General features: G+C 40.9%; 1 protein-coding gene across 2 annotated transcripts in view; it reads left to right on the top strand.

Moving 5' to 3' along the window:
• LOC146565608 (voltage-gated potassium channel subunit beta-2) overlaps positions 1–25,076 on the top strand; it is a 29,588-nt gene that overhangs the window by 1,162 nt on the left and 3,350 nt on the right. Inside the window, exons 1-11 of one of the 2 annotated variants that reach the window (XM_085288879.1) lie at positions 3,613–4,349; positions 21,096–21,139; positions 21,234–21,271; positions 21,543–21,622; positions 21,890–21,934; positions 22,363–22,407; positions 22,510–22,553; positions 24,253–24,339; positions 24,493–24,578; positions 24,694–24,814; positions 24,905–24,999. In XM_085288879.1, coding sequence (XP_085145005.1) covers positions 4,030–4,349; positions 21,096–21,139; positions 21,234–21,271; positions 21,543–21,622; positions 21,890–21,934; positions 22,363–22,407; positions 22,510–22,553; positions 24,253–24,339; positions 24,493–24,578; positions 24,694–24,814; positions 24,905–24,999 — 1,005 coding nt within the window. In that variant the 5' untranslated portion in view covers positions 3,613–4,029. Of the gene's footprint in view, positions 1–3,612; positions 4,350–21,095; positions 21,140–21,233; positions 21,272–21,542; positions 21,623–21,889; positions 21,935–22,362; positions 22,408–22,509; positions 22,554–24,252; positions 24,340–24,492; positions 24,579–24,693; positions 24,815–24,904; positions 25,000–25,076 lie in introns of those variants that run through there. The other variant, XM_085288880.1, reaches the window with a different exon arrangement.

Raw genomic sequence — 25,076 nt, 5'->3', positions numbered from 1 at the left:
TGTTTTTTTCTCACTGGTGACCTAAAAAGAAACATCAGGCGTTTGATGAGATTTCAATGCAGAGGACTGATGAGTGTACGTGGCCGGACTGCAGAAGCATCCGGTTGTTCAGGAACGCTAATGTGAGTTGTACGTGAGCCATTGTCTAATTCCAGCCTTTCCAAAAAACAGCCTGACGGGGTCAGGCATCAGTGGTGCAGAAGTTTGGGGTTAATGATGCATGATTTGACAGCGGGGGACGGGCGGTTGGTTGTTGTACCGCGTGCATCTCTCTGTTTAAAGTGTGGAGGCGAATGAACGGTGGTGTTGGCTACTCTTCAATCAGTTTACCAAAAACCTAGGGAAAAATAGATTTTTGTAAATTGAATGAGACCTGAAAAAAGGAGGGGTGGGGTGCTTGCAGAGAAGAGGAAGATACAGGCCAGGCTGCTGCATATTTCATTATTACTGCTTAAACACCATCATACTAAAATACTGAGTACAGATTCCATTACATTTGTCATTTTATTTGCTATAACACATCCAAAACATGCAAACACAGTCATCTAGTCTCCAGCACAGTTGCCTCTAGGTGGCAGCGTCATCATGGTGTGAAGACAAGTCTGTGACCAATGACTCAAAAGCAGAAAGAGGGACAATAGTACAGGCCAAGGGGTATCATTTGCAATTTCACATCATTTTTATGCTCAGATCTAGGACTTACTTTATAGCACATTTGTACTGGCAGCGTACATTTTGATAGCTGAAACAAACTAACGGCGTACCAGAGTATGATTCAGTTGATTCGACCACCTCTGGCAGAACCGCTTCCATCACTTGAACTGCCCCACAGAGCCTCCAGTGGAAGTTGTTTCCACAGCCTCTGTGCGCCTTCATTTGCATGAGATCTGGACTCCCTCCTGACAGAAAATGATTACCTGTAATCAAAACAGAAGCCAGCATCTACCTTGACGTTCTTTCTCGTTTTCCCGGTTTAGCTGCAAACATTTGAGCTGCAGAAATGTGAGCTATTTAGATTCTGAAAAACAGACAACGAGGGCCGAATGAAACGAAGCTAATAGGTCAGACAGATTCGAACATGTGTGAATCTTCATGGATTATATCAAAGGAATTCTGTCCTCTTTTCGAGGAGCTGAATTACTTTTGAATAAAAACCGCGAGGAGAAACAAGATGCCTTCAAAGTCACAGGGTCAACGCCATCAGCTTTCTCAGAACGTCATGCGAATTTCATGTTGAGGCACACCTGCAAACACTTCTTAGCGTTCTTTAGTGCTATTTTAGTTCAAGCGTGTCAAAACCAACATGAACACCACCATGGGAGACGAGTTTTCTTGCTTCATCCTGCTTTAAAAAGACATTTACACATTTATTTATTTCTCTATTTACCAGGTTATGTCGAATTGTTCTGTTTTTAAGTGAAAATGGAGCCAAAAGGGTGACAGGCAAGTCCAGGTCATTTCATTCTGTAGCATTAAAGGAATATGCTTGCAAGCACTTATCAAAGTGCGGTTTGGCAGATTTTAGGGGATTATAGCTCAGAAAGTCACACTTTGTGATGAGTTTTTACGCTGAGTTGCATGAATAACCTACCTTTTCAAGGACGTTCAAATTATAGAAGCTCTTGTATAATCCAGCTTGAGAAGAAAAAAAGCCATCTACTGTATCCCCTTATTTTCTGATAATTTGATTCTATAACCTTATCATTACTAGGAAAATAAGGATGCACCACACATGTGCTCATTTTTGGTCTTTCTCCACCCAAATACTTCAACATGAGGCTCACAAGTGCTGGTTGTGTCCCGAGGTTTTAGCGCTGTAAGCTTCTGAAGTGGAGAACAGACTGAGTCAGTGTCATTACTGTGTAATACGGCGATGCCAGTGGCCATTATTTGGAGTGAAGGGGAAGGTTAAGCCTACAGGGAGATGAAGATAAAGAAGTCGACATGATTATGCAAAAGTTTGGCTATACAAAAATAATGTGCTTCCTGGAAAATAAGCGCCTTAACAGTGAAGTGGAAGTAATTAAATCTTCTCCTCTTTTGAAGCGCCACCACGGGCAGCATTCGTATTTTCTCTCTGCCTGTACAGCTGGAAACTTCCCCGTCCAAACTTGTGCTGAATGGTTCTTTAGAAAGAGCTGATTGCCAACTCAAAGTCACATTCTGCTGGCAGTGGATGCCCTGCAATCTGCTCTGGGACTGCAGATCTGCTTCAAAACACTAGATGTGAAACCAAATTGACAATGGTGACAAATGTGGGGTATTTTGCACATCGTCCTGCTGTGTGAAGCAGACTTAGCGGGGCGAGCACTAACCACAGAGTAAAGCCTTTTGGATTGACAGTCCTCTCTAAGGATATGGCATCACACTTTAGATGGTAAACAAAGCCTGGAAGGGGCTATTATCATTGCTTGGCCACCAAAATGACACATCCATTTCATTTCATTGTGATGGGCTGCAGGATGATCTGATATGCCCTGCCGTGCTATGCCCGTGATGTGATGTATTGTGACTTAGAAACCATCTATCCTCTGTTTGCTCAGAGGTAGTAATGAGTGTAATTCTGGTGATTGGGTCATTGATGGCAAATCAAGCTATCATTGGGGAGGGCAATGTTTTGCATAGGAAGAATAGGAATAATGGGAGTGGTGGGACGACAGAATTCTGGACCTTATGGAGGGAAAAAAGATGGTTTGGGGAGGGGGTTGAGTAAGTATAGCCTAATGTGTGCCTTTGTGATGAAATGTGTGCGCATCGGTGTGATGAAAAAATGTGGATCACACCCGAAAGAAAGGGAGGGAGAGGGAGTATCTATCCAAACCCCCACACTGCTTGTGTGTCGTGAACGTTTTGAAGCCTGTGGAAAAAAAAGGAGGGGGGGGGGGGGGGCGGTCTCCAAATGATGCTGGAGAGCCGAGAGGCGGCACCGAGCGTTTGAAATGTCTGCTGCAGCTGATTTTGGGGCCAGTATGCCGGCATTTTTCCCCCAAATCCGCGCACCCTGAGATCCTGGCGAACAACGGGAGACGTGCACAGTTACCGCTGCTGCCGGTATGTGAACAACTTCTCACACTGAAGCTAAAGATGAACCGGCTCCGTGCTTGCTGATTTTGTTGGGTTTTTTTCCCCCTTCTTCTTCTTTCTCCATCGCTGTTGCATCAATTGGATGCTGCGTGAAGCCGCTTGGTGATGATGCATTGGTGGGGTTTGAGTGTCTTTACCCCCGATCTGACTTCTCTCCTCGGCGATGTAAATTCGAGCTATTGAGCCCGATCTTTTTTTTTTTTTTTTTTTTTTTTTCCCTTTTGCTCACCCACCTTGCGACAGTAAAATAAAAGGTGGGGGAGAAATATGAGTGATTTCGACGCGAGGTGTGAGGATGCCTGTAGCTGTGGTTGTGTCATTGCTGCGGCACGTTCCGGAGCTCCTCAGCTCAAGACAGTCTCAACAAACCTCAGCTGAAGAGAAAACAGCAAGCTGGCAAGTGCTTTATCACCCTACATAAGCCATACAGAGCCCGTGCATGTTATGTCGGACGAAGCCACTCTCCAGGGAGGGCATCTATTGCACTGAGATTTTATTGGGGTGGGAGGGTGGGGGGGCTTCCCAAGAACTGCCACATCCCCAAATTCGTCTGAGGACTGCTGCGAGCACACAAGCTCCCTGATGATTTTTGGAGGGCAGCCCTGATGCATCGTGTGAGTGTGAAAGCTCCGAGAGCCTTTTTGCCAGGTTTGCATCACCAGACAGGAGACTGAGCAGACGGTAACTCTGTGTGTGTCATGTTTAGAGGCTGGACTCTTGCCTGCTCCCTCCAACTCTGAGCCAAAATCTTTGACCTGCCCTGTCTGAGCCCTTTTGTATGAGCATCACGGCGCTGCCACAACAGCACGACGGGAAACGGTGTCGAGCAGCACCAACAGTTTGTAGACATTGCTGTTTGTGTGACTCCTTGTTTAAAAGACAAAAAACAAACCCAACCCTATACTCAGACTCTCAGAATAAGAGACACAGACATCAGCTGCCAGGATGCAGGTGTCTTTTGCATGCACTGAGCACAACCTCAAAAGTCGCAGCGAGGACCGGCTTTGTGGCCTTCGCACCGCTCCACCTCCTGGAGGGAGCAGTGGCGGAGTAGGGGGAGGTGGTGGCGGTGGAGGAGGAGGAAGTGGAGGTGGTGGTGGTGGTGGAGGAGGAAGCGGAGGTGGAAGCAGTGGACAAGGGAGCAATGGCAACTACATGTCTCAAGGTTCTGTCAAGACCAGGGAGGGTTCCGGGTCTCGTCAGACTCCTCAGGGTCACGCCCACATGAAGGAGGCTATTGGGCGCCACACCAACATGAAGTACAGGTGAGTATGAGCCTGACTGGGGGAGACGAGGAGCCGGAGCTTTATTGGTTGGAGAGATGGCTTTTATTTCGCTCTGATCACTGTGGCCTTTTGACCTCCACCAGAGGTGAAAGTCCTCCACCAGAAACAAGGTGTTGGGCCTCTTCTTCACAATGAGGCTCTACCTGCCTTGCCGGGCCTTCATTATTCCTAGTTCTGCCAGTCTCTTTGCTGAGATGTGAGGTGAATTCGAGGTTAGCTTGTCACCAAACATATCACCAGTGAGCAGACTGTGCAGACTGCCTACATATCCATTAGCCAGATGAGAAACACCTCAGTGAGAGCAATGACTTCTCTGACATTACAAAAATATGACATTTATTCCTAAAAGCGCTTATGGATATAAATAAAAAAATGCTTACATAAGTCATACTATATAGCCCTAATGCTATCACAATATTTCAGACAGTATGCATATGGGAGCATTAGCCACAGACTTTGCGTTAGCCTCTTTCTCATTTCAGCAGATTAATAATACAAAAAAAGCTTTCCTCCAATAACAGCTTCTCCTGAAACCACACTAGGACGCCCGGCTTTTCTTAGAGGTTTTAAACACATGTACTTTCATAAAATAGCCTTGCAGGAGACCATCGTATGCACAGAAAATCTCTGCTGCACACACACCAGGTCTGAGTCATAAAGTAGGAAGGAAATCCAACCAGATAAACAACAAGACAAGAATGCAATGTATGTTTTTCCTCTTTTAGTTTGTTGGCAAACTTGTGGTTTACCTTTGATGGATTAGAGCTTGAAGCTAAACAAGGACAGCTGTTCATGCACAGCTCATGCATGAAGGAGGCTCGTATTTATACATAAACATACATTTTTTTAAAAAAGGGGGGGAAAGCACAAAGCATGCACTTTAACATTAGGCTGCAGACTTCCACAGGCTCACACTGTGTTTCCATCTTTGGGCTGTAAAATTCGAGAACTAGGAGGAGAGTTTTAACGACCTGGTTTCTTGGTAATCAGGTTGATTGAATTGCTGCCATTCTCTTCAGTCAATTTAGTTTCCACTTAATAAGATGCTTAAAAAGGGAATAAGGCACAGGACAAAACTAGGATATTTCCACTCCTATTTTTTCCCTTTAGAATCACACACATACAGGACTTTATGATTGGGCTGGATTTTTCCAGTTGTTCTGTCGTCTCTAGAAAAGTGTCACTAATAGGGAGTGCAGCAGCACAATAAGTCTATACAGCATATGGCCACTTCCAGTTGCCATTGGCAACACCCCAGGCATTGCCTTTAGTTTTTGTCTTATTTTCTAATCAGCCAGCACTGCTGTCGCTTATCAGTCCTTTCCTTAACTGAGTATGCTCAAAGCTCCACCACCTGCACCACAACAGTCTGGTTGTGGCGGCGTCGTGGTGGCCGCACATTCCTCATTTCACACCGTTATTACAATTACACAGAGGTCAGGAAGGAAGCAGGCTTCTGCCTTCACTTTAAACCACCCGTGAACTATATAGATATATAGAAAAGTGGGCCATGGCCACTGTGGTGTCATCCACTGGTTTGTGGAGTCCCGGATTTGACCATGTTTGGATGAATGGCTGGAATACAAAGGTGTGTCCAGAGACTGTGTAACTGCATCGCGCAGAAACAGATATCTGCTAATTATTGCTAAGTAACATAGAAATAGAATAAAAGAATATTACTCTGCAAAAAACACCTGAGCACAGATCTCTTGTTGGTGTCATTAACCACACAGTGAGTCCTGTGACTTGTCAGATGATTGCATTAAAAATGTTCCAGGGGGGCACAAACACACAGAAGAGGTCACGATGGGTGACGAAACATTTCCCAGCTTCTGCTCAATGGTGATAACGTTGAGTATAAATGAACTTATATTATATTATATATTTAGATGGTGAAAATGAGTTAAGGAGACCAATGTGCCAGGCTGTAAACATGCCCTATAATGCTGTTTAAACGCAGTGGGAGATTGAGTCACTCTTGTAGGCAGCCTCAAGTGGCCATTTGAGGAACTGCATTTTTTGGCACTCCAGCGCTGGTTTCTATTTCCAGTTCTGGATGCTGCTGCTTGCGTTGACCACATCTTTGTGGCCCTTCTGTCTCATTAACCCAAGTATTGATCACTCACAGGCAGGTCACAGATGCTCAGAGTCTTTCTTTGCGACTCTCTCTATCTTCTTTCTTTGATCTTGTTTAAGCTCACTGTTTTCTTTTCAAATGCTGCCCTTTTTTACTCCCTCACAGTGCACTGCAGCATTCTGGTTTGTGTGTGTGTTTGTGTCTGTGTGCGTGTGCAATATGCTGGGTGTTCAGTGTGGCCACAGGGTATGCATTCGAGCTGATGGAGAGGTGACTGTAGCGGTCAGTTCTGTCACTCAGCAAAACGTCTATTTTTAAAGTAACTAAACCTTCTGTTTTCAACACCAAACTGTCCAGATGGCCCATTTTAAGGTTCCATTTGGCACAATACACTCAAGTTTGAGAAAACTGAATTAAAAGATATGACAAGATAATGCACATTTCACAGACAACGCCAAAAATGATTCGACTTTCCTCTGGAATCGCATTTTTGTCATGTTTGCACCTAAATATTTCAAAAGAGAATTTATCTAAAAGCATCATTCACAAAGTTGTCTGTGCAAATTAAAATTCACATGAGTTAGAATAAAATATGGTATATCTGAGCATCATGAATTTCTTAAAACATTTTTTTGGTATGAGTTTAAAAAAAAGAAAAGGGAATTTGATTTACATTAATACTGGAGAAGACCATAGATCTATCCACCGCTGTTCCTCACAGATGGCCGCGGGGCACGCTGTGTCTGTGGCGGATGCCTATAAATCTTAATGCATGCTTGAGAGATGGAGAATGTGAATAGGGAAGCCCTACTCAGATAAAACATTCAGCACTGACATGCAGTAAACTGTGAAACAAAGTATTATTGTTAAAGAGCCAAGATGTGAGAAAATCAAAATAAGTTCAGGACAGCTGGAAAGACATGAAGGAGTTTAGGAGCGATTACCCAAGAATGCCGTTCTACTGTATCTAAAAGAACTCAAGTTAAACTTAAAGACATGTGATTGTGAAGAGTGAGAACAAACTATTGATGACACTTGCACGTGATGTTTCACATCACAGCCAGCAGCTTAGACCAAAGACTGGAGACGAGGAGCTGTTGCTGGTTCCATGAAGAGTCTGTGACCTGATGGGAATTGCTGTGGTGTTTTTGCACTTTGGCTTTTGCAAGGATTAATCAAGTAATAGAGACCTTGTTAATCAATGAGCTTTAAGTTCTGTCACCTTAGGTGCACCAGTTGACCTCTATCATCTGCTTTGGTGCAAAGCAACCGCTCTCTGTTAGTGATGTGGCTGTACTCGTGCTACAGATCAAAATCTTAAGCTCTACAAAAGTTCCCTGATTTCAGATTATTTTGCCAAACTAATGTATTTCCAAGCTGTTTCTACATTTTTAAACATTTAGGACATGCTGCTCCAGTTAAAGCAGACGACAAACAAAAGCCTCAGCTGTACCATAAAGAGAAAAACAAGAAAAAGAAGATGTAGCGTTCATAATAATACCTGATACTGGGTAAGGTCGCATGTTAAACTGGAGAACAAAGCCTTCATGTATTTTCATGAGGATTTGAAGTGTTCTGACATTCAGCCATGCAGAGAGGTGTCGTTGTCTGGAGGAGCGGAAGGTGGAAATCTCAGTAGCGTAGTCGCAGCAGCTGAAGCTTTGGCGTCGAGCGGCCCTGTCGACTTTAAACACGCATCTCATGCTCATTTAGTGCTGCGAGACGGTGACCTACCCTGAGTGTTATTACTCTCGCCGCGTGCCTCTTCTTAGCATTCAGATTCTTATCTCGCCCGCGTTTATGCGCTCTGACGGCACAGCGGCGTCACCGGCTCGCTTTGTTAATTTCACTCCACGCGCCGTTCACACGCGTGCCACCGATGGCAAAGCGAAGTGTAACAAATCCCCAGCAGCGACTAAAATATTCATCGTAACCGGCAGGTGAAGCGATAATGTAGTGATTTTGACCTCACGCTGTTGTCATGATTAACCACGGGAAATAAATGGCCTGTGTGGCAGGGAGGAGAACACGACTGCGGGCTGCAAAAACCTTGACCTTCAGCTCTCCCCTCTGTCGCTCTGGGACATTTATTTATTTATTTATTTATTTATTTATTTATTTATTTATTTATTTATTTTCAGGAGGGGTTCCAGTTGACTGGGCAGATTAGTGACTCACTTTGAGGTCTGGGAAGTTTTAGGCAAAGTAACGCCGGGTGTTCACTTGCTTGATTTCAACCAAAACATAATCCAAACCATGATCTGTTTACTGTCTGCTAAACTGTGGCTGCTTATTTTCATCTGCCACCCACTACTACAGCACGCTGTACGGTGCTTAATGTTATAATTACTGCATATATCGTGCATCTGAACAATATCTAGGCTGTTATTATGTGTGCAGCTGCTTGTTGGGACTTGATTAAGTGTATGCAGCGGGCAACTTAATCCTCTCAAAATGCAAAGTGACCTGCGTGTCAGTGTTGTTTGATGAAGCTCAGAGTTGTCGATAATTGACTGCATTTGGCGGCTTACTCTTAACTGAGAGGCATCGTAATCGCGGCCAGAAAATCCACATCACGTCCTCGGAGTAAGGCTGTCTCATCAAAGTCAAAGACTGGTATTGTCTTCTGGCAGAGCCATCATGGCCGCATGTTGTTATTATGTAAGAGCAGAGGGCAGCCTAATGAACAAGTGTCCGCATGCTCTGGAAAAGACTCAAAAGGCATTTAATTAGATGATATCAATTCCTCTTTCTTCTTTTAAAATCTTACTTTTATTTGAAACTCTTTTCAGTGTTTTAATATATTCATTTATTTAAATAAATCTTGGTAGCATTCATTTGCCTGCCGTGTAATACACTGCAAAATTCATTAAGGCAAAGTAGTTGAGCTGTTTTAAATCACAGGGAAACAGGAACACCAAAGAAAACCGGAGGACGGCGCGATACTCAAAAACATGCTCGCGATTGCATTCAATCACTTTGAATTCACTGCGTTGTCACTCACGGGGGCATGAGATCCGGAAAGCACCACATCCCTCAAATACTCGTCTTTATCCGTCTGCCAGCGGACATGAAACAGAGGCAGAGTGCAGCGACCTTCTCAGCGAGCGAATTTCATTAACATTTGATTACATGTTGGGGCGAGTGAACATTTTTTTGGGTTTTTTTTTTTTTTGTCGCAGGTCACGTGTGTTCCCAAACTTGGAATAAACAGTAATGACAGCGCATTGTGTCAAATTCAGCTTGTGTGAGCTCTTTCCTGCACCACTTCATTACATGCATTTTTAGTTAACGGGAGAGTCAGGACCACTAATAAAGTGTCAGCAGCTGATACGCAGAATTGGAGGAGAGCAGCTGAGATTGTGCGTGTGTGTGTCTTTGTGCCCCTTTTTCTCCATTCGCTCCCTGCACAGCATGTGTATTTTATAATTAGGACAGACCTGATTTCCTAACTGTTTTAATATAGCTGAATTAAAAAAAAATCACATTTACATGAAGGGTCCATTGTTTAGGCTAATGCTTTTAAAAATAGCTACATCAATAATTAGTACACTCTTAGATGCTGGGGTTTTGATTAGTGCCAGGCCATGTGGCTAATTTGGTTTCATTTGTCATATAAACCCAAAAATGTAGCTCTGTTGGCATGTCTCTGGATTATTGAGAATGACAAGCAAAGTAAAAGTTTGTGGTGGCGTTTTTTTTAGTGCCATAACTTCTGCCCACTCCATTGATTGTATTTAGGCAGGCACAGGTGAGAAAAATCTGTTCTCTGTAATTTGGGTGAAGTGACCCTTTAAAGCCACAAAACAGTGTGTGCAGCATTACTGAAAGAGAACAGACAGTCCACCATCTTCCCACACTCTGTGCTCAGAAAATGTGTGTCTAAGCATACACATAAAACTGACGTGAGTGTTATTAATATCTAGGTCTTCCCTCTGGAGAAGAGCCTGCTCAGCATGTGTGTGGCATTTTATGACAACCGCAGAGGGAAGGGGGAGAAAAAAAGTCCACCATTAGCACCTAACCATCTGTATATAGTGTCTTCCTCCTGTCTCAGGTGAAAACTAACTGTGAATGTCAGCACAGGTTAAAATGCTGACTAAACCGTGACGGAGCACCTGTGTGTCTCCTCTGTCTCTCTCTCTCCAGCGTTAATAATGTATGGACGAGGCAGCCAAGTTGCTACAATCATCTCGTTTGGAGATCATGATTTATGGCAATGGAAAAAATAGAGAAGAAAACACTGGAAGACCTACTTATAAAGGCTATAGAGAAGCATCTGTGTGCCCTGCTCAAGAGTGCATTCATGCATGTCTGCATGTGGAACTGTGCCTGCGTTCCAATGCAATTCCCATCAAGCGTGAATATTCACGTGAAAGCATCGAACCCCTCCCCATAATGACACATGCACAGCATAGATGTTTTCCGTTTATTGCACAGCGTCCCTCACATCCGCCTCAGATGAAATATAGGCCGAGCGTCTGGGTGTACTGCGTGCGGGAGATAGTGGGAAAAGACTGTCAATAGGGAGATAGTGCGAGGAAAGACAGAGCATGTGTTTCTCCAGACTCACTGATAGTAATTTAGCAGACTGCAGCATTGCAGAGAGCGGCGGAGTTGAGCGCAAGGGAGGGGGCGGCCAGTTGTCACACATGGAAACAGTGACATCCTCTATTGCTCAGAAGCACACGCGCACACACAGACATAAAAATGAGATTTTTATGTGGCTCGGCAATTGTGGAATTCGCCCAGTAATGCACACCGGTTTCAAATTTGCTCCCTGTCATGATGCGTTCACAAGCAGCGTTCACCAAACACGAGGCTGTCAGCTTCATGCACTCATCTTTAACAAGCATATCGGATAGAAGAGCATTTAACAGAAGAAGGAGAAGAAAACATTTGCGTAACAGCCGTATACCAGTGGATGCTTGACACACTCCACCGAATGCTGACTCATGTTTTGGTGGTATGTGTTTTTTCCTCACACGTAAGCCTTCTGTTTGCCGTCCTGGTCCAATGTGAAAAGGAAAGTATGGACAGAAGGTGTGTGACTAAGCTGGGGAACAGATTTTTATTGTCCTTAATTCACAGCTCAAAGCCATCATGCATAATTCTAATGAGTTTTTCTCAAGTTCCCTAAAAATAATAATAAAAAAGAAGGTAATAAACAAAAATAAAGTTGGGTATAAACCATATCGTTTATTTGCTCCCGGTGTGCAGATACAGAAGCTACCTCAAAAGCAATTTTGAATCAGTTTCAAGCTTTGCTTTAGAAGCTGATTAAAACTGTAGGGAATATTTTTTCCGGATGCTGTTATTGGCCCCACCTTGTCAAATGTTGCTTGACAAAAAATAAATAAAATCCCCTTTATTCTCATCCAAATAAAGTTGAGACAAAAAAGGACTGATTTGATGGATACTACAAAAAAAGAAGAGCCAACAAAAACGAACAAAACAAATGGTAAAATATTCAGGTAGCTCATTTGAAATAACCCAGTCTCTGAAATATGTTTTTCCCATGTGCCTCATTTAAATTTACTCCCAGTGTTCAAAGTGGCTGTCAGCGTGAGAGAACAGACAGAGCTGTCATTGGTTGACGAACCACGAAGAAAAGCCAGCTTACCATACAAGGAATCAGCTACATCCAAACCCCGCAGACACATTTCCCTTTAAATAGCTTTCCTGACCTTCCACCTGTGTGCTTTTTTAACAGTTTAACGTAATGACACAAACAATATGTATTTCACACCCACATGGAGTGCTCACATAAAGACTGATGCCCCCACTACACACACACACACATAAAGATCGTGAAACAAATGCTTACATATGCAGGAATCTAAAAATAGCATAAGGTTGGGAATAGAAAATAGACCAGGAAAATAAAAGCGGGACTTGTTCGACTGAGTCTAAATGCTCTGACAGTCTGTCTTTGTGCATTTGGCTGTTTCGCGGTGGACGCAGGCAGACAAGCCGAGAGGGGAGAGGCGCTGGAGATGAAAAGACGGCGAGCAGCGAGGTGCACTGCAGTTCTGCCGGCTCTCCAGCTGGCTCCCCGGCTAATTAGAATGGGGGAGAGCACACAGGAGAGCAAAGCATGAAGCCCACATCATTTTCAGCTGTACATGCTCTTGTGGTCAGAAATGCAGCTCTCTGCTTCTCCCCCGCCTGCCCTTCAAAATTCAGCTGTCTGAATAATCAGATGTGGCATGTCAGTTAATGGACTCCTCTTTAGCTCACAGAGCATTTTTGAGCCATTTATGGTGCAGACCAAAGAAGCTTTTGCCAGGACTCTCTAACTGCGCTGAGCTCCGTCCCCTCCAGGTGTTTCACTGGCCCACTGTAATACACTGAACTGCTAACATACGAGGGATGAAAGGTCAATTGTTCAGAAATAATTAGTGTGAATGCTTGAAAAGCATTCACAGTATTGTTATTCTAATCTTTATTATTATTATTATATTTTATTTTTCCGTACGTTTTTTGAAAGCCTACTCCTTCAAAACCGTTCAACTTAGAAAAACCATTCAAACATCGTTAGATTCCTATTATTTTGGACAACATTGCTTCTATTTTTCTCATTTTTAACATTTATATTTTTAATTTTATTCAACTTTATTCAACAAAAATTTCCCATGTATTTCAATGGGGAGACCCTTCAAATTCTCATTCAACTTACTCATTTTTAAACTCTTACTACTTCAACATACGTTCACATAGAGCCACCATTCAAACTTTAAAACGAAGACAAGACATTCAACTATTCAACTTGTATTTATCTTTTCAATATCTATTATACTTTTTCTTCAGTTCCAGTTTAAGTTTCATGATGTTTTTTCACCCGTTTCAGAGTTTATAATGGGTGTGTATGGGACGGAATGTTGGGGCTAGAGTGAGACAGCTCAACTGCTAGAGTGAGAGGAGCAAAAAAATTAATCTTAAAATCTTTTTTAAAACTGCTGCTGTGTCCTCAGCGTTTGCTCTACAGGTATGATTTTACCCTCAAAACGTAGCCATGGCTGTCCTCTTTCATCCAATGTGTTTACTATTGTCCTAGGTGTTACGGTTCTTTCATAAATGTCACCAATGCACAGCCTCCTCCCTCCAACTCTTCCATAGACTCTAATGTTAAAATGGCTCAGAAGGTTCGTTTGAAAATCAGAAGAGCATGGTGTCTTTCCACTGTCACCACGTCCATATAATAAGCTCCACAGGCATGAAAACTGAGAATTAGGTAGACTAGACATGGCTGTCGCTCACGGTGAAAGAATTTTGTCAATACGACTTTTACTTTTCATTTGGGAACGATTTGTTTCGGCCTGACTTTTCTGTTCATTTTAAGCAGCAAAAGTGAGGCGCATGTCTGTGTACGTGTGTATGGAGCCATTGGGTGCGGTCACTATAGCAACCAGGCTCACACCTGCCTGCTTAACGAGCTCTGCCTGCCACTGTACCAAGATTCATCTTAAGCACTTCTCTTTCAACTGCTGCTGTGTCCACAGTGTTACAGCCATCATTTTACCCTCAAATTGTCGCCATTATTGTTCTCTTTCCAACACCGTATCTTTCAAAGCTCAGGCATTTAAACTTTTTAAACTGTGTGGATCAAAGTGGAGGGATCACATTTGAGTCATTCAGTGATTCAAAGAATATGACCTTTTAATATTCATTCAGATGTTTTCTGACTCTAAATGTTCTTTTCTCATTTCTTAGGTTTTTCTAATTTACATTTAAAACATTTTCAGTTTTTTTCCAACTCCTTCTTCTGTGTAACCTTCAGCTTTTAGCAGTTCAGCACCTTTGTTTTCAGGTTAAATTCGGGTTTTTTTTTTATCTCATTCAAAATTTTTAACTTAAATTCAGTAATTATTTCATTTCAATGCATACATTCAGATTCAAGCATTCACACTGCAGTTTCTTCAGAAAATGCACTTTCTAGTTATTAGTGTGAATGCTTGAAAAGCATTCACAGTATTGTTCTTCTAATCTTTATTATTATATTTTATTTTTCCGTACGTTTTTTGAAAGCCTACTCCTTCAAAACCGTTCAACTTAGAAAAACCATTCAAACATCGTTAGATTCCTATTATTTTGGACAACATTGCTTGTATTTTTCTCATTTTTAACATTTATATTTTTAATTTTATTCAACTTTATTCAACAAAAATTTCCCATGTATTTCAATGGGGAGACCCTTCAAATTCTCATTCAACTTACTCATTTTTAAACTCTTACTACTTCAACATACGTTCACATAGAGCCACCATTCAAACTTTAAAACGAAGACAAGACATTCAACTATTCAACTTGTATTTATCTTTTCAATATCTATTATACTTTTTCTTCAGTTCCAGTTTAAGTTTCATGATGTTTTTTCACCCGTTTCAGAGTTTATAATGGGTGTGTATGGGACGGAATGTTGGGGCTAGAGTGAGGCAGCTCAACTGCTAGAGTGAGAGGAGCAAAAAAATTAATCTTAAAATATTTTTTAAAACTGCTGCTGTGTCCGCAGCGTTTGCTCTACAGGTATGATTTTACCCTCAAAACGTAGCCATGGCTGTCCTCTTTCATCCAATGTGTTTACTATTGTACTAGGTGTTATGGTTCTTTCATAAATGTCACCAATGCACAGCCTCCTCCCTCCAACTCTTCCATAGACTCTAATGTTAAAATGGCTCAGAAGGTTCGTTTGAAAATCAGAAGAGCATGGTGTCTTTACACTGTCACCACGTCCATATAATAAACTCCACAGGCATGAAAACTGAGAATTCAGTAGACTAGAAGCTGCTGTCGCTCACGGTGAAAGAATTTTGTCAATACGACTTTTACTTTTCATTTGGGAACGATTTGTTTCGGCCTGACTTTTCTGTTCATTTTAAGCAGCAAAAGTGAGGCGCATGTCTGTGTATGTGTGTATGGAGCCATTGGGTGCGGTCACTATAGCAACCAGGCTCACACCTGCCTGCTTAACGAGCTCTGCCTGCCACTGTGCCAAGATTCATCTTAAACACTTCTCTTTCAACTGCTGCTGTGTCCACAGTGTTACAGCCATCATTTTACCCTCAAATTGTCGCCATTATTGTTCTCTTTCCAACACCGTATCTTTCAAAGCTCAGGCATTTAAACTTTTTAAACTGTGTGGATCAAAGTGGAGGGATCACATTTGAGTCATTCAGTGATTCAAAGAATATGACCTTTTAATATTCATTCAGATGTTTTCTGACTCTAAATGTTCTTTTCTCATTTCTTAGGGTTTTCTAATTTACATTTAAAACATTTTCAGTTTTTTTCCAACTCCTTCTTCTGTGTAACCTTCAGCTTTTAGCAGTTCAGCACCTTTGTTTTCAGGTTAAATTCAGGTTGTTTTTTTTTTTTTTTTGTCTCATTCAAAATTTTTAACTCAAAATTCAGTAATTAATTCATTTAAGTGCATACATTCAGATTCAAGCATTCACACTGCAGTTTCTTCAGAAAATGCACTTTCTAGTTAGTGTGAATGCTTGAAAAGCATTCACAGTATTGTTATTCTAATCTTTATTATTATTATTAGTGTGAATGCTTGAAAAGCATTCACAGTATTGTTCTTCTAATCTTTATTATTATATTTTATTCTGTATTCCGTACGTTTTTTGAAAGCCTACTCCTTCAAAACCGTTCAACTTAGAAAAACCATTCAAACATCGTTAGATTCCTATTATTTTGGACAACATTGCTTCTATTTTTCTCATTTTTAACATTTATATTTTTAATTTTATTCAACTTTATTCAACAAAAATTTCCCATGTATTTCAATGGGGAGACCCTTCAAATTCTCATTCAACTTACTCATTTTTAAACTCTTACTACTTCAACATACGTTCACATAGAGCCACCATTCAAACTTTAAAACGAAGACAAGACATTCAACTATTCAACTTGTATTTATCTTTTCAATATCTATTATACTTTTTCTTCAGTTCCAGTTTAAGTTTCATGATGTTTTTTCACCCGTTTCAGAGTTTATAATGGGTGTGTATGGGACGGAATGTTGGGGCTAGAGTGAGGCAGCTCAACTGCTAGAGTGAGAGGAGCAAAAAAATTAATCTTAAAATCTTTTTTAAAACTGCTGCTGTGTCCGCAGCGTTTGCTCTACAGGTATGATTTTACCCTCAAAACGTAGCCATGGCTGTCCTCTTTCATCCAATGTGTTTACTATTGTACTAGGTGTTATGGTTCTTTCATAAATGTCACCAATGCACAGCCTCCTCCCTCCAACTCTTCCATAGACTCTAATGTTAAAATGGCTCAGAAGGTTCGTTTGAAAATCAGAAGAGCATGGTGTCTTTCCACTGTCACCACGTCCATATAATAAACTCCACAGGCATGAAAACTGAGAATTCAGTAGACTAGAAGCTGCTGTCGCTCACGGTGAAAGAATTTTGTCAATACGACTTTTACTTTTCATTTGGGAACGATTTGTTTCGGCCTGACTTTTCTGTTCATTTTAAGCAGCAAAAGTGAGGCGCATGTCTGTGTACGTGTGTATGGAGCCATTGGGTGCGGTCACTATAGCAACCAGGCTCACACCTGCCTGCTTAACGAGCTCTGCCTGCCACTGTACCAAGATTCATCTTAAGCACTTCTCTTTCAACTGCTGCTGTGTCCACAGTGTTACAGCCATCATTTTACCCTAAAATTGTCGCCATTATTGTTCTCTTTCCAACACTGTATCTTTCAAAGCTCAGGCATTTAAACTCAGGCATTCATTCAGATGTTTTCTGACTCTAAATGTTCTTTTCTCATTTCTTAGGGTTTTCTAATTTACATTTAAAACATTTTCAGTTTTTTTCCAACTCCTTCTTCTGTGTAACCTTCAGCTTTTAGCAGTTCAGCACCTTTGTTTTCAGGTTAAATTCGGTTTTTTTTTTGTTTTTTTTTAATCTCATTCAATATTTTTAACTCAAAATTCAGCAATTAATTCATTTCAGTGCATACATTCAGATTCAAGCATTCACACTGCAGTTTCTTCAGAAAATGCACTTTCTAGTTATATTTTATTTTTCCGTACGTTTTTTGAAAGCCTACTCCTTCAAAACCGTTCAACTTAGAAAAACCATTCAAACACCGTTAGATTCCTATTATTTTGGACAACATTGCTTCTATTTTTCTCATTTTTAACATTTATATTTTTAATTTTATTCAACTTTATTCAACAAAAATTTCCCATGTATTTCAATGGGGAGACCCTTCAAATTCTCATTCAACTTACTCATTTTTAAACTCTTACTACTTCCACATACATTGACATAGAGCCACCATTCAAACTTTAAAACGAAGACAAGACATTCAACTATTCAACTTGTATTTATCTTTTCAATATCTATTATACTTTTTCTTCAGTTCCAGTTTAAGTTTCATGATGTTTTTTCACCCGTTTCAGAGTTTATAATGGGTGTGTATGGGACGGAATGTTGGGGCTAGAGTGAGGCAGCTCAACTGCTAGAGTGAGAGGAGCAAAAAAATTAATCTTAAAATCTTTTTTAAAACTGCTGCTGTGTCCGCAGCGTTTGCTCTACAGGTATGATTTTACCCTCAAAACGTAGCCATCGCTGTCCTCTTTCATCCAATGTGTTTACTATTGTACTAGGTGTTATGGTTCTTTCATAAATGTCACCAATGCACAGCCTCCTCCCTCCAACTCTTCCATAGACTCTAATGTTAAAATGGCTCAGAAGGTTCGTTTGAAAATCAGAAGAGCATGGTGTCTTTCCACTGTCACCACGTCCATATAATAAACTCCACAGACATGAAAACTGAGAATTTGGTAGACTAGACATTGCTGTCGCTCACGGTGAAAGAATTTTGTCAATACGACTTTTACTTTTCATTTGGGAGCGATTTGTTTCGGCCTGACTTTTCTGTTCATTTTAAGCAGCAAAAGTGAGGTGCATGTCTGTGTCGTGTGTATGGAGCCATTGGGTGCGGTCACTATAGCAACCAGGCTCACACCTGCCTGCTTAACGAGCTCTCTCTCTCTCTCTCTGCCAAGATTTATCTTAAACACTTCTCTTTCAACTGCTGCTGTGTCCACAGTGTCACAGCCATCATTTTACCCTCAAAACGTCGCCATCGTTGTTCTTTTTCCAACATCTTGTCTTTCAAAGCTCAGAGATGTAAACTTTTTAAACTGTGTGGGTCCAAGTGGAGGGATCACATTTTAGTCATTCAGTGATTCAAAGAATATGACCTTTTAATATTCTTTCAGATGTTTTCTGACTCTAAATGTTCTTTTCTCATTTCTTAGGTTTTTCTAATTTACAATTAAAACATTTTCAGCTTTTTTCCAACTTCTTCTTCTGTGTAACCTTCAGCTTTTAGCAGTTCAGCACTTTTGTTTTCAGGTTAAATTCGTTTTTTTTTTTTTATCTCATTCAAGATTTTTAACTTAAATTCAGTAATTAATTCATTTCAGTGCATACATTCAGATTCAAGCATTCACACTGCAGTTTCTTCAGAAAATGCACTTTCTAGTTATATTTTATTTTTCCGTACGTTTTTTGAAAGCCTACTCCTTCAAAACCGTTCAACTTAGAAAAACCATTCAAACATCGTTAGATTCCTATTATTTTGGACAACATTGCTTCTATTTTTCTCATTTTTAACATTTATATTTTTAATTTTATTCAACTTTATTCAACAAAAATTTCCCATGTATTTCAATGGGGAGACCCTTCAAATTCTCATTCAACTTACTCATTTTTAAACTCTTACTACTTCCACATACGTTGACATAGAGCCACCATTCAAACTTTAAAACGAAGACAAGACATTCAACTATTCAACTTGTATTTATCTTTTCAATATCTATTATACTTTTTCTTCAGTTCCAGTTTAAGTTTCATGATGTTTTTTCACCCATTTCAGAGTTTATAATGGGTGTGTATGGGACGGAATGTTGGGGCTAGAGTGAGGCAGCTCAACTGCTAGAGTGAGAGGAGCAAAAAAATTAATCTTAAAATATTTTTTAAAACTGCTGCTGTGTCCGCAGCGTTTGCTCTACAGGTATGATTTTACCCTCAAAACGTAGCCATGGCTGTCCTCTTTCATCCAATGTGTTTACTATTGTACTAGGTGTTATGGTTCTTTCATAAATGTCACCAATGCACAGCCTCCTCCCTCCAACTCTTCCATAGACTCTAATGTTAAAATGGCTCAGAAGGTTAGTTTGAAAATCAGAAGAGCATGGTGTCTTTCCACTGTCACCACGTCCATATAATAAACTCCACAGGCATGAAAACTGAGAATTCAGTAGACTAGAAGCTGCTGTCGCTCACGGTGAAAGAATTTTGTCAATACGACTTTTACTTTTCATTTGGGAACGATTTGTTTCGGCCTGACTTTTCTGTTCATTTTAAGCAGCAAAAGTGAGGCGCATGTCTGTGTACGTGTGTATGGAGCCATTGGGTGCGGTCACTATAGCAACCAGGCTCACACCTGCCTGCTTAACGAGCTCTGCCTGCCACTGTACCAAGATTCATCTTAAGCACTTCTCTTTCAACTGCTGCTGTGTCCACAGTGTTACAGCCATCATTTTACCCTCAAATTGTCGCCATTATTGTTCTCTTTCCAACACTGTATCTTTCAAAGCTCAGGCATTTAAACTTTTTAAACTGTGTGGATCAAAGTGGAGGGATCACATTTGAGTCATTCAGTGATTCAAAGAATATGACCTTTTAATATTCATTCAGATGTTTTCTGACTCTAAATGTTCTTTTCTCATTTCTTAGGGTTTTCTAATTTACATTTAAAACATTTTCAGTTTTTTTCCAACTCCTCCTTCTGTGTAACCTTTCAGCTTTTAGCAGTTCAGCACCTTTGTTTTCAGGTTAAATTCGTTTTTTTTTTTTGTTTTTTTTTAATCTCATTCAATATTTTTAACTCAAAATTCAGCAATTAATTCATTTCAGTGCATACATTCAGATTCAAGCATTCACACTGCAGTTTCTTCAGAAAATGCACTTTCTAGTTAGACAGAGGAAGTCATTTTACCAGAGGCGAGAAAGACTTTCACTCAGCAGCTGCAGTGGAGGAGTGAAGTGTCGGAGACTACGATAGAAATAAATTACATCTGTGTCTGGTTTTTAATTTTGTGTCGTACTTATGTTTTACATGTGACACCAGGTTTGTGTTACATGCTGCTACAGAATAATCAGGATCTCATCAACAACATCACCATATTAAGGCGACGTTTAGCTTTCAAATCCTGATGTGTCCAGTAAAGCAGTGAGCCAGCTCCCTCATAGACGTGAATAAATAGTTTATAACGCTGTAATGTAGTTGTGAGTGGATGTGATTATTAATAAACCGAAACTACTTCAGATGGCTCGGAGGCTTGGGTAGAAACAAATAAGACAAAATGTGTGTTAAATACAGTGTAACATTGCAGCTGCCATCTTTTTTAAACTCCACTTAGGTATCTCTTAGTCTCATCACTGCTTAACCACAGTGTCTCCCTACTGAGGATTGCTCATCACTCACATGCGTACATCTTACTGACTGTGTTTGAAGATTGTATGTCCAGATATATTCCAACTGCCCACACATTTTGTGTGTGTGTGCGCTTTACAGGCATTTCTCATCTAACCTCCTGATTTTTCCCCTTTCTATAGGAACCTGGGAAAATCGGGCCTACGTGTTTCCTGTCTCGGGTTAGGTAAGTTGGGATGAAGGCAGGGAAATATTCAGCTCAGCTTCAAACTCTTAAATAAAATCCGTCTGTCTGTCTCTCCCTCTCTCTCCTTGTTCAGGCACCTGGGTGACATTTGGATCGCAGATCTCTGATGAAGTGAGCATTCTCTCTCTGTGTTTGTATGAGAAATCGATTCCCGCACACCTTCACTCGTTTGGTTTTTGTGTAACACCGTTCGGCGCACTGTAAACAAATCTCAGTGTTCACGATCGCAGGAATATGTGTGACAGGCCTTAAGACTGCTGTAGCTTGGCGAGATATTGTCTGTATTATCCTCCCTGAGTAGTGCCCTTCATGAACGACCTCTGGGTAATTGGAATTTATCCGCCGTCTGCTTCTCTCAGTCTCAGTTTTTGTGTTCTCTCAGATGGCGGAGAACCTGATGACCGTAGCTTATGAGAACGGAGTGAACCTGTTTGACACAGCGGAGGTGTACGCCTCTGGAAGGTCAGACTTCACTTTCCTCTCCTGAGCCTCAATTAAACTTTTTTTTTTTAAATCGTCTGATTTCTCTCACAGCAAATACAAAAATTTAAACCTGTTTTTATGTGACGTCGTCTTTTATTGTCTGCCGTTTTCCATTCTTCTTCTCTACATTAATCTGGTTTTCTTTGGTCTGCGTGTCTTTATCATTTATTTATCTCGTTAAACGTTACATACAAATAAAGTTTATTAGCCTCAGCCCGTCACAACCAATGATGTGTTTCTCCACAGGGCGGAAATTACTCTAGGGAACATCATCAAGAAGAAAGGTTGGAGGTGAGATTACTCATTCTTCCTAACTGACTCACAGGCATGCAAACCTTTTTAACTCGACCAGATCACAGATTTACTTTAAATAATCCCTAATAATCCCTTCCTGAGATGAAATGCATTACTACATGTTTTTATTACTTTTGATAGCGGCACACCATTAAATTCTCTCAAGGGAAAGCCATACTTGGGGAAAAAATGTAGAGCTTTATCCTCAGAGAGACTAAAAAGGATAAAAATGTTAAATTCCCTGATCAGAGATGGTGGCTGACTCACCCAGCTGCCTAAGAGACACATATTGGTAATAAAATGTTTTAATTTTAACACCAGAAAGAGAGAAAGACTGTCCGTACTATTAGATTTAGGATGAGCTGATTCCCTTAACTTAAATGTTATGCTGCAATCAAAATACTCACGACTCCTGTCCTTGCCAGACGTTCAAGTTTTGTCATTACGACAAAAATCTACTGGGGAGGCCAGTAAGTATAAGACTAAAACACTAGACTCTTCACATTTCTTCAACCCAGCCTCTTCATCATTTTAACTGAGGATCAATGATTTGTATTTTCACAACTTCACAGGGCAGAGACAGAGAGAGGACTCTCCAGAAAGCACATTATTGAAGGTACAGTCTACTCATGTATTTGCAAAGTGTAAACCAAATAAGGGGTTATTCTGGTCCAGTTGAAAGCAATTTAAATAAATTTCAGTTCAGTTATATTTATAGAAAATTCAACAGATCACACATCAGTTGCCTTGGGGCATTTTATTTTGAAAGTTAAATACCCTACAATAATACGGAGAAGACGAACAGAGCAAGTGCTTTGGCGACAGTGGGAAGGAAAAACTACCATTTAACAGGAAGAAACTTTCAGCAGAAACAGACTCAGGGAGGGACAGCCATCTGCCACAACTGGACATTGGATAAATATTTTTCTGCAGCTTGACTTTAAACTGACAATTTAAAATAGAAAATGGGTCATTTGGAGCTGGACCACAACATCACCATAGATACTGTGGGGATCTCTCACTCAATGACTCAAATTAGCTGAGGTGAAACTTAGCGCACAGCTGGCAGAACTTTGATATAAAATGAAGTGGTGATTTACATATATAAAAAAAGGCAGAAGTGCCACAAACTGCAGTTTGTGGCACTTCTGCGTTAGCTTTAGGCTTATTATACATTAAAGACTATAAATGAAAGCCTTGCTTTATTAGGTTGCACTGCATCTTTATTTTGTATGGCATGTTTTCCTGTGTGTTACTTCAACCACTAATGATGTGGTTGCTATCATTCATTCGGAGGCCCCTTTACCTTTTAGTGTGAGCATTGTTTGACTCACTCAGTCAGCTCCGTGTTACACGTCACACAACTTCATTTTTAACTGTGATGTCAGTGGACACTATTGGGATATGAGGTGCATTCACTTTGAAGCTATAGTACAGATGTTGATGGGTAGGATGTTTCAGAGGCCTGTCATCAGATTTGTTGGGTCAAAGAAAATACAGAGGTCAGGTGAAGGTACATGTCTTGATTGCTGTTTTCCAGCCATTTCATCGGTTCCAAAAATAATCCTAAAAAAGCTAAAGGATATGGTGGTGGTCTTTGTTCCTTTTGTAAGCAGCACGGCCGCAGGATGACCATTTACCTTGGACTTGAATGACTTTTTTATGTCATTGTCATGAAGCTTTTGATTTGGGGCCGTTGCATAATGAGTGAACTACGTGCAGCTCTTAAGGCTTGCACCGCGTGCAGGGTCAACGCTCAGATTTCGACTCTACGCACTATTTTTCACTTTGCTCAGGAAAAAAAAGTCCAACTGCTGACTTACCCAAGGTTAGACGCTTGCCCAGAACATTTGAGAAGCAGAAAATCGAACATAAAACAGAATCACTCATTTTACCCTCCACCAGCACACTGTACTGAGGATAATCATTAATATCTTGGGAGGAGCTGAATGCTGTTTTGATGCCATGTAAACTTAAAATGTAAAAAATAAATCACTTTAGTGATCTGGCCTAAGATTAGGCACCAGCATGAAGTTTGTATTTATAGATCTACTGGATGAAACTCCATGAAATTCCAAACACACACTCATGTCTCAATCAGGAAAAAATGTAATAACTTTGGTCCTTCCCTTACGCTTCATTGAGCATGATTACCAGATCAATATAATGCAGCCTGATACTTTGGTTTATTGCCAAATAACTGCAAAGCTATTGACACTGTAATTAGACTCTCTGTTGTGTAGCAGTGGCTCAAAACATCACTGTGCCTTAAAGTTATGACCCTTAGTCCAATAATTGACTCGTGTTTCTCACAGGTTTACGAGGATCCCTATCAAGACTCCAGCTAGATTATGTGGACATCGTTTTTGCCAACAGAAATGATGTCAACAGTCCGATGGAAGGTCAGTTTGAACCGCTTACTACTGTTGTAGCACAAATATGGAGGGTTTTTGTATGGTAGTATGTTTTATTTGTGGAAATAAGCTTTAATCAGATGCGTTAGAGTTGTCAAATGAATGTAATTTAAGTGAGATGTCGTGTGCTGTGATTTGCAGAGATTGTACGGGCCATGACGTTTGTAATAAACCAGGGTATGGCTATGTACTGGGGAACCTCGCGCTGGAGCGCAATGGAAATCATGGTGCTGAGCTCTCACTCTTAAAGTCTTACTCTTCACAAATTCACGAGTGTCAGCTTTTTTCCAGATAACGCTGATCACTTACCATTGCATTGTGTTTCCATTTCTGCGGCACCAGGAGGCATACTCAGTGGCACGCCAGTTCAACCTGATACCACCTGTGTGCGAGCAGGCAGAGTATCACTATTTCCAGAGGGACAAAGTGGAAGTGCAGCTTCCTGAACTCTACCACAAGATCGGTCAGGCATCCAAAAACCCCACAGCAACATTTATCTCTTCTTTTTAATTAAGTTTCATTAGTTTCATTCACACTTTCCTCGCTCTGTCAGGTGTCGGAGCGATGACCTGGTCTCCGCTCGCTTGTGGTTTAATCACAGGCAAGTACAGTGATGGTGTACCGGAGTGCTCCAGAGCAGCAATGAAGGTCAGTTTGATCTTCCACTTCTTCTGGCTCCACATCAGCCTCACTATAGTTCTTGATTTTATCGGCATACAGTGTGA

The sequence above is a fragment of the Mchenga conophoros genome, linkage group LG10 (genome assembly GCF_057382185.1).
Source record: "Mchenga conophoros isolate Kocher_MC1m ecotype Shallow Benthic linkage group LG10, M_conophoros_male_GT1.1, whole genome shotgun sequence".
Classification (NCBI taxonomy): Eukaryota; Metazoa; Chordata; class Actinopteri; order Cichliformes; family Cichlidae; genus Mchenga; species Mchenga conophoros.
This window is presented reverse-complemented; position numbering and strand designations above follow the sequence as displayed.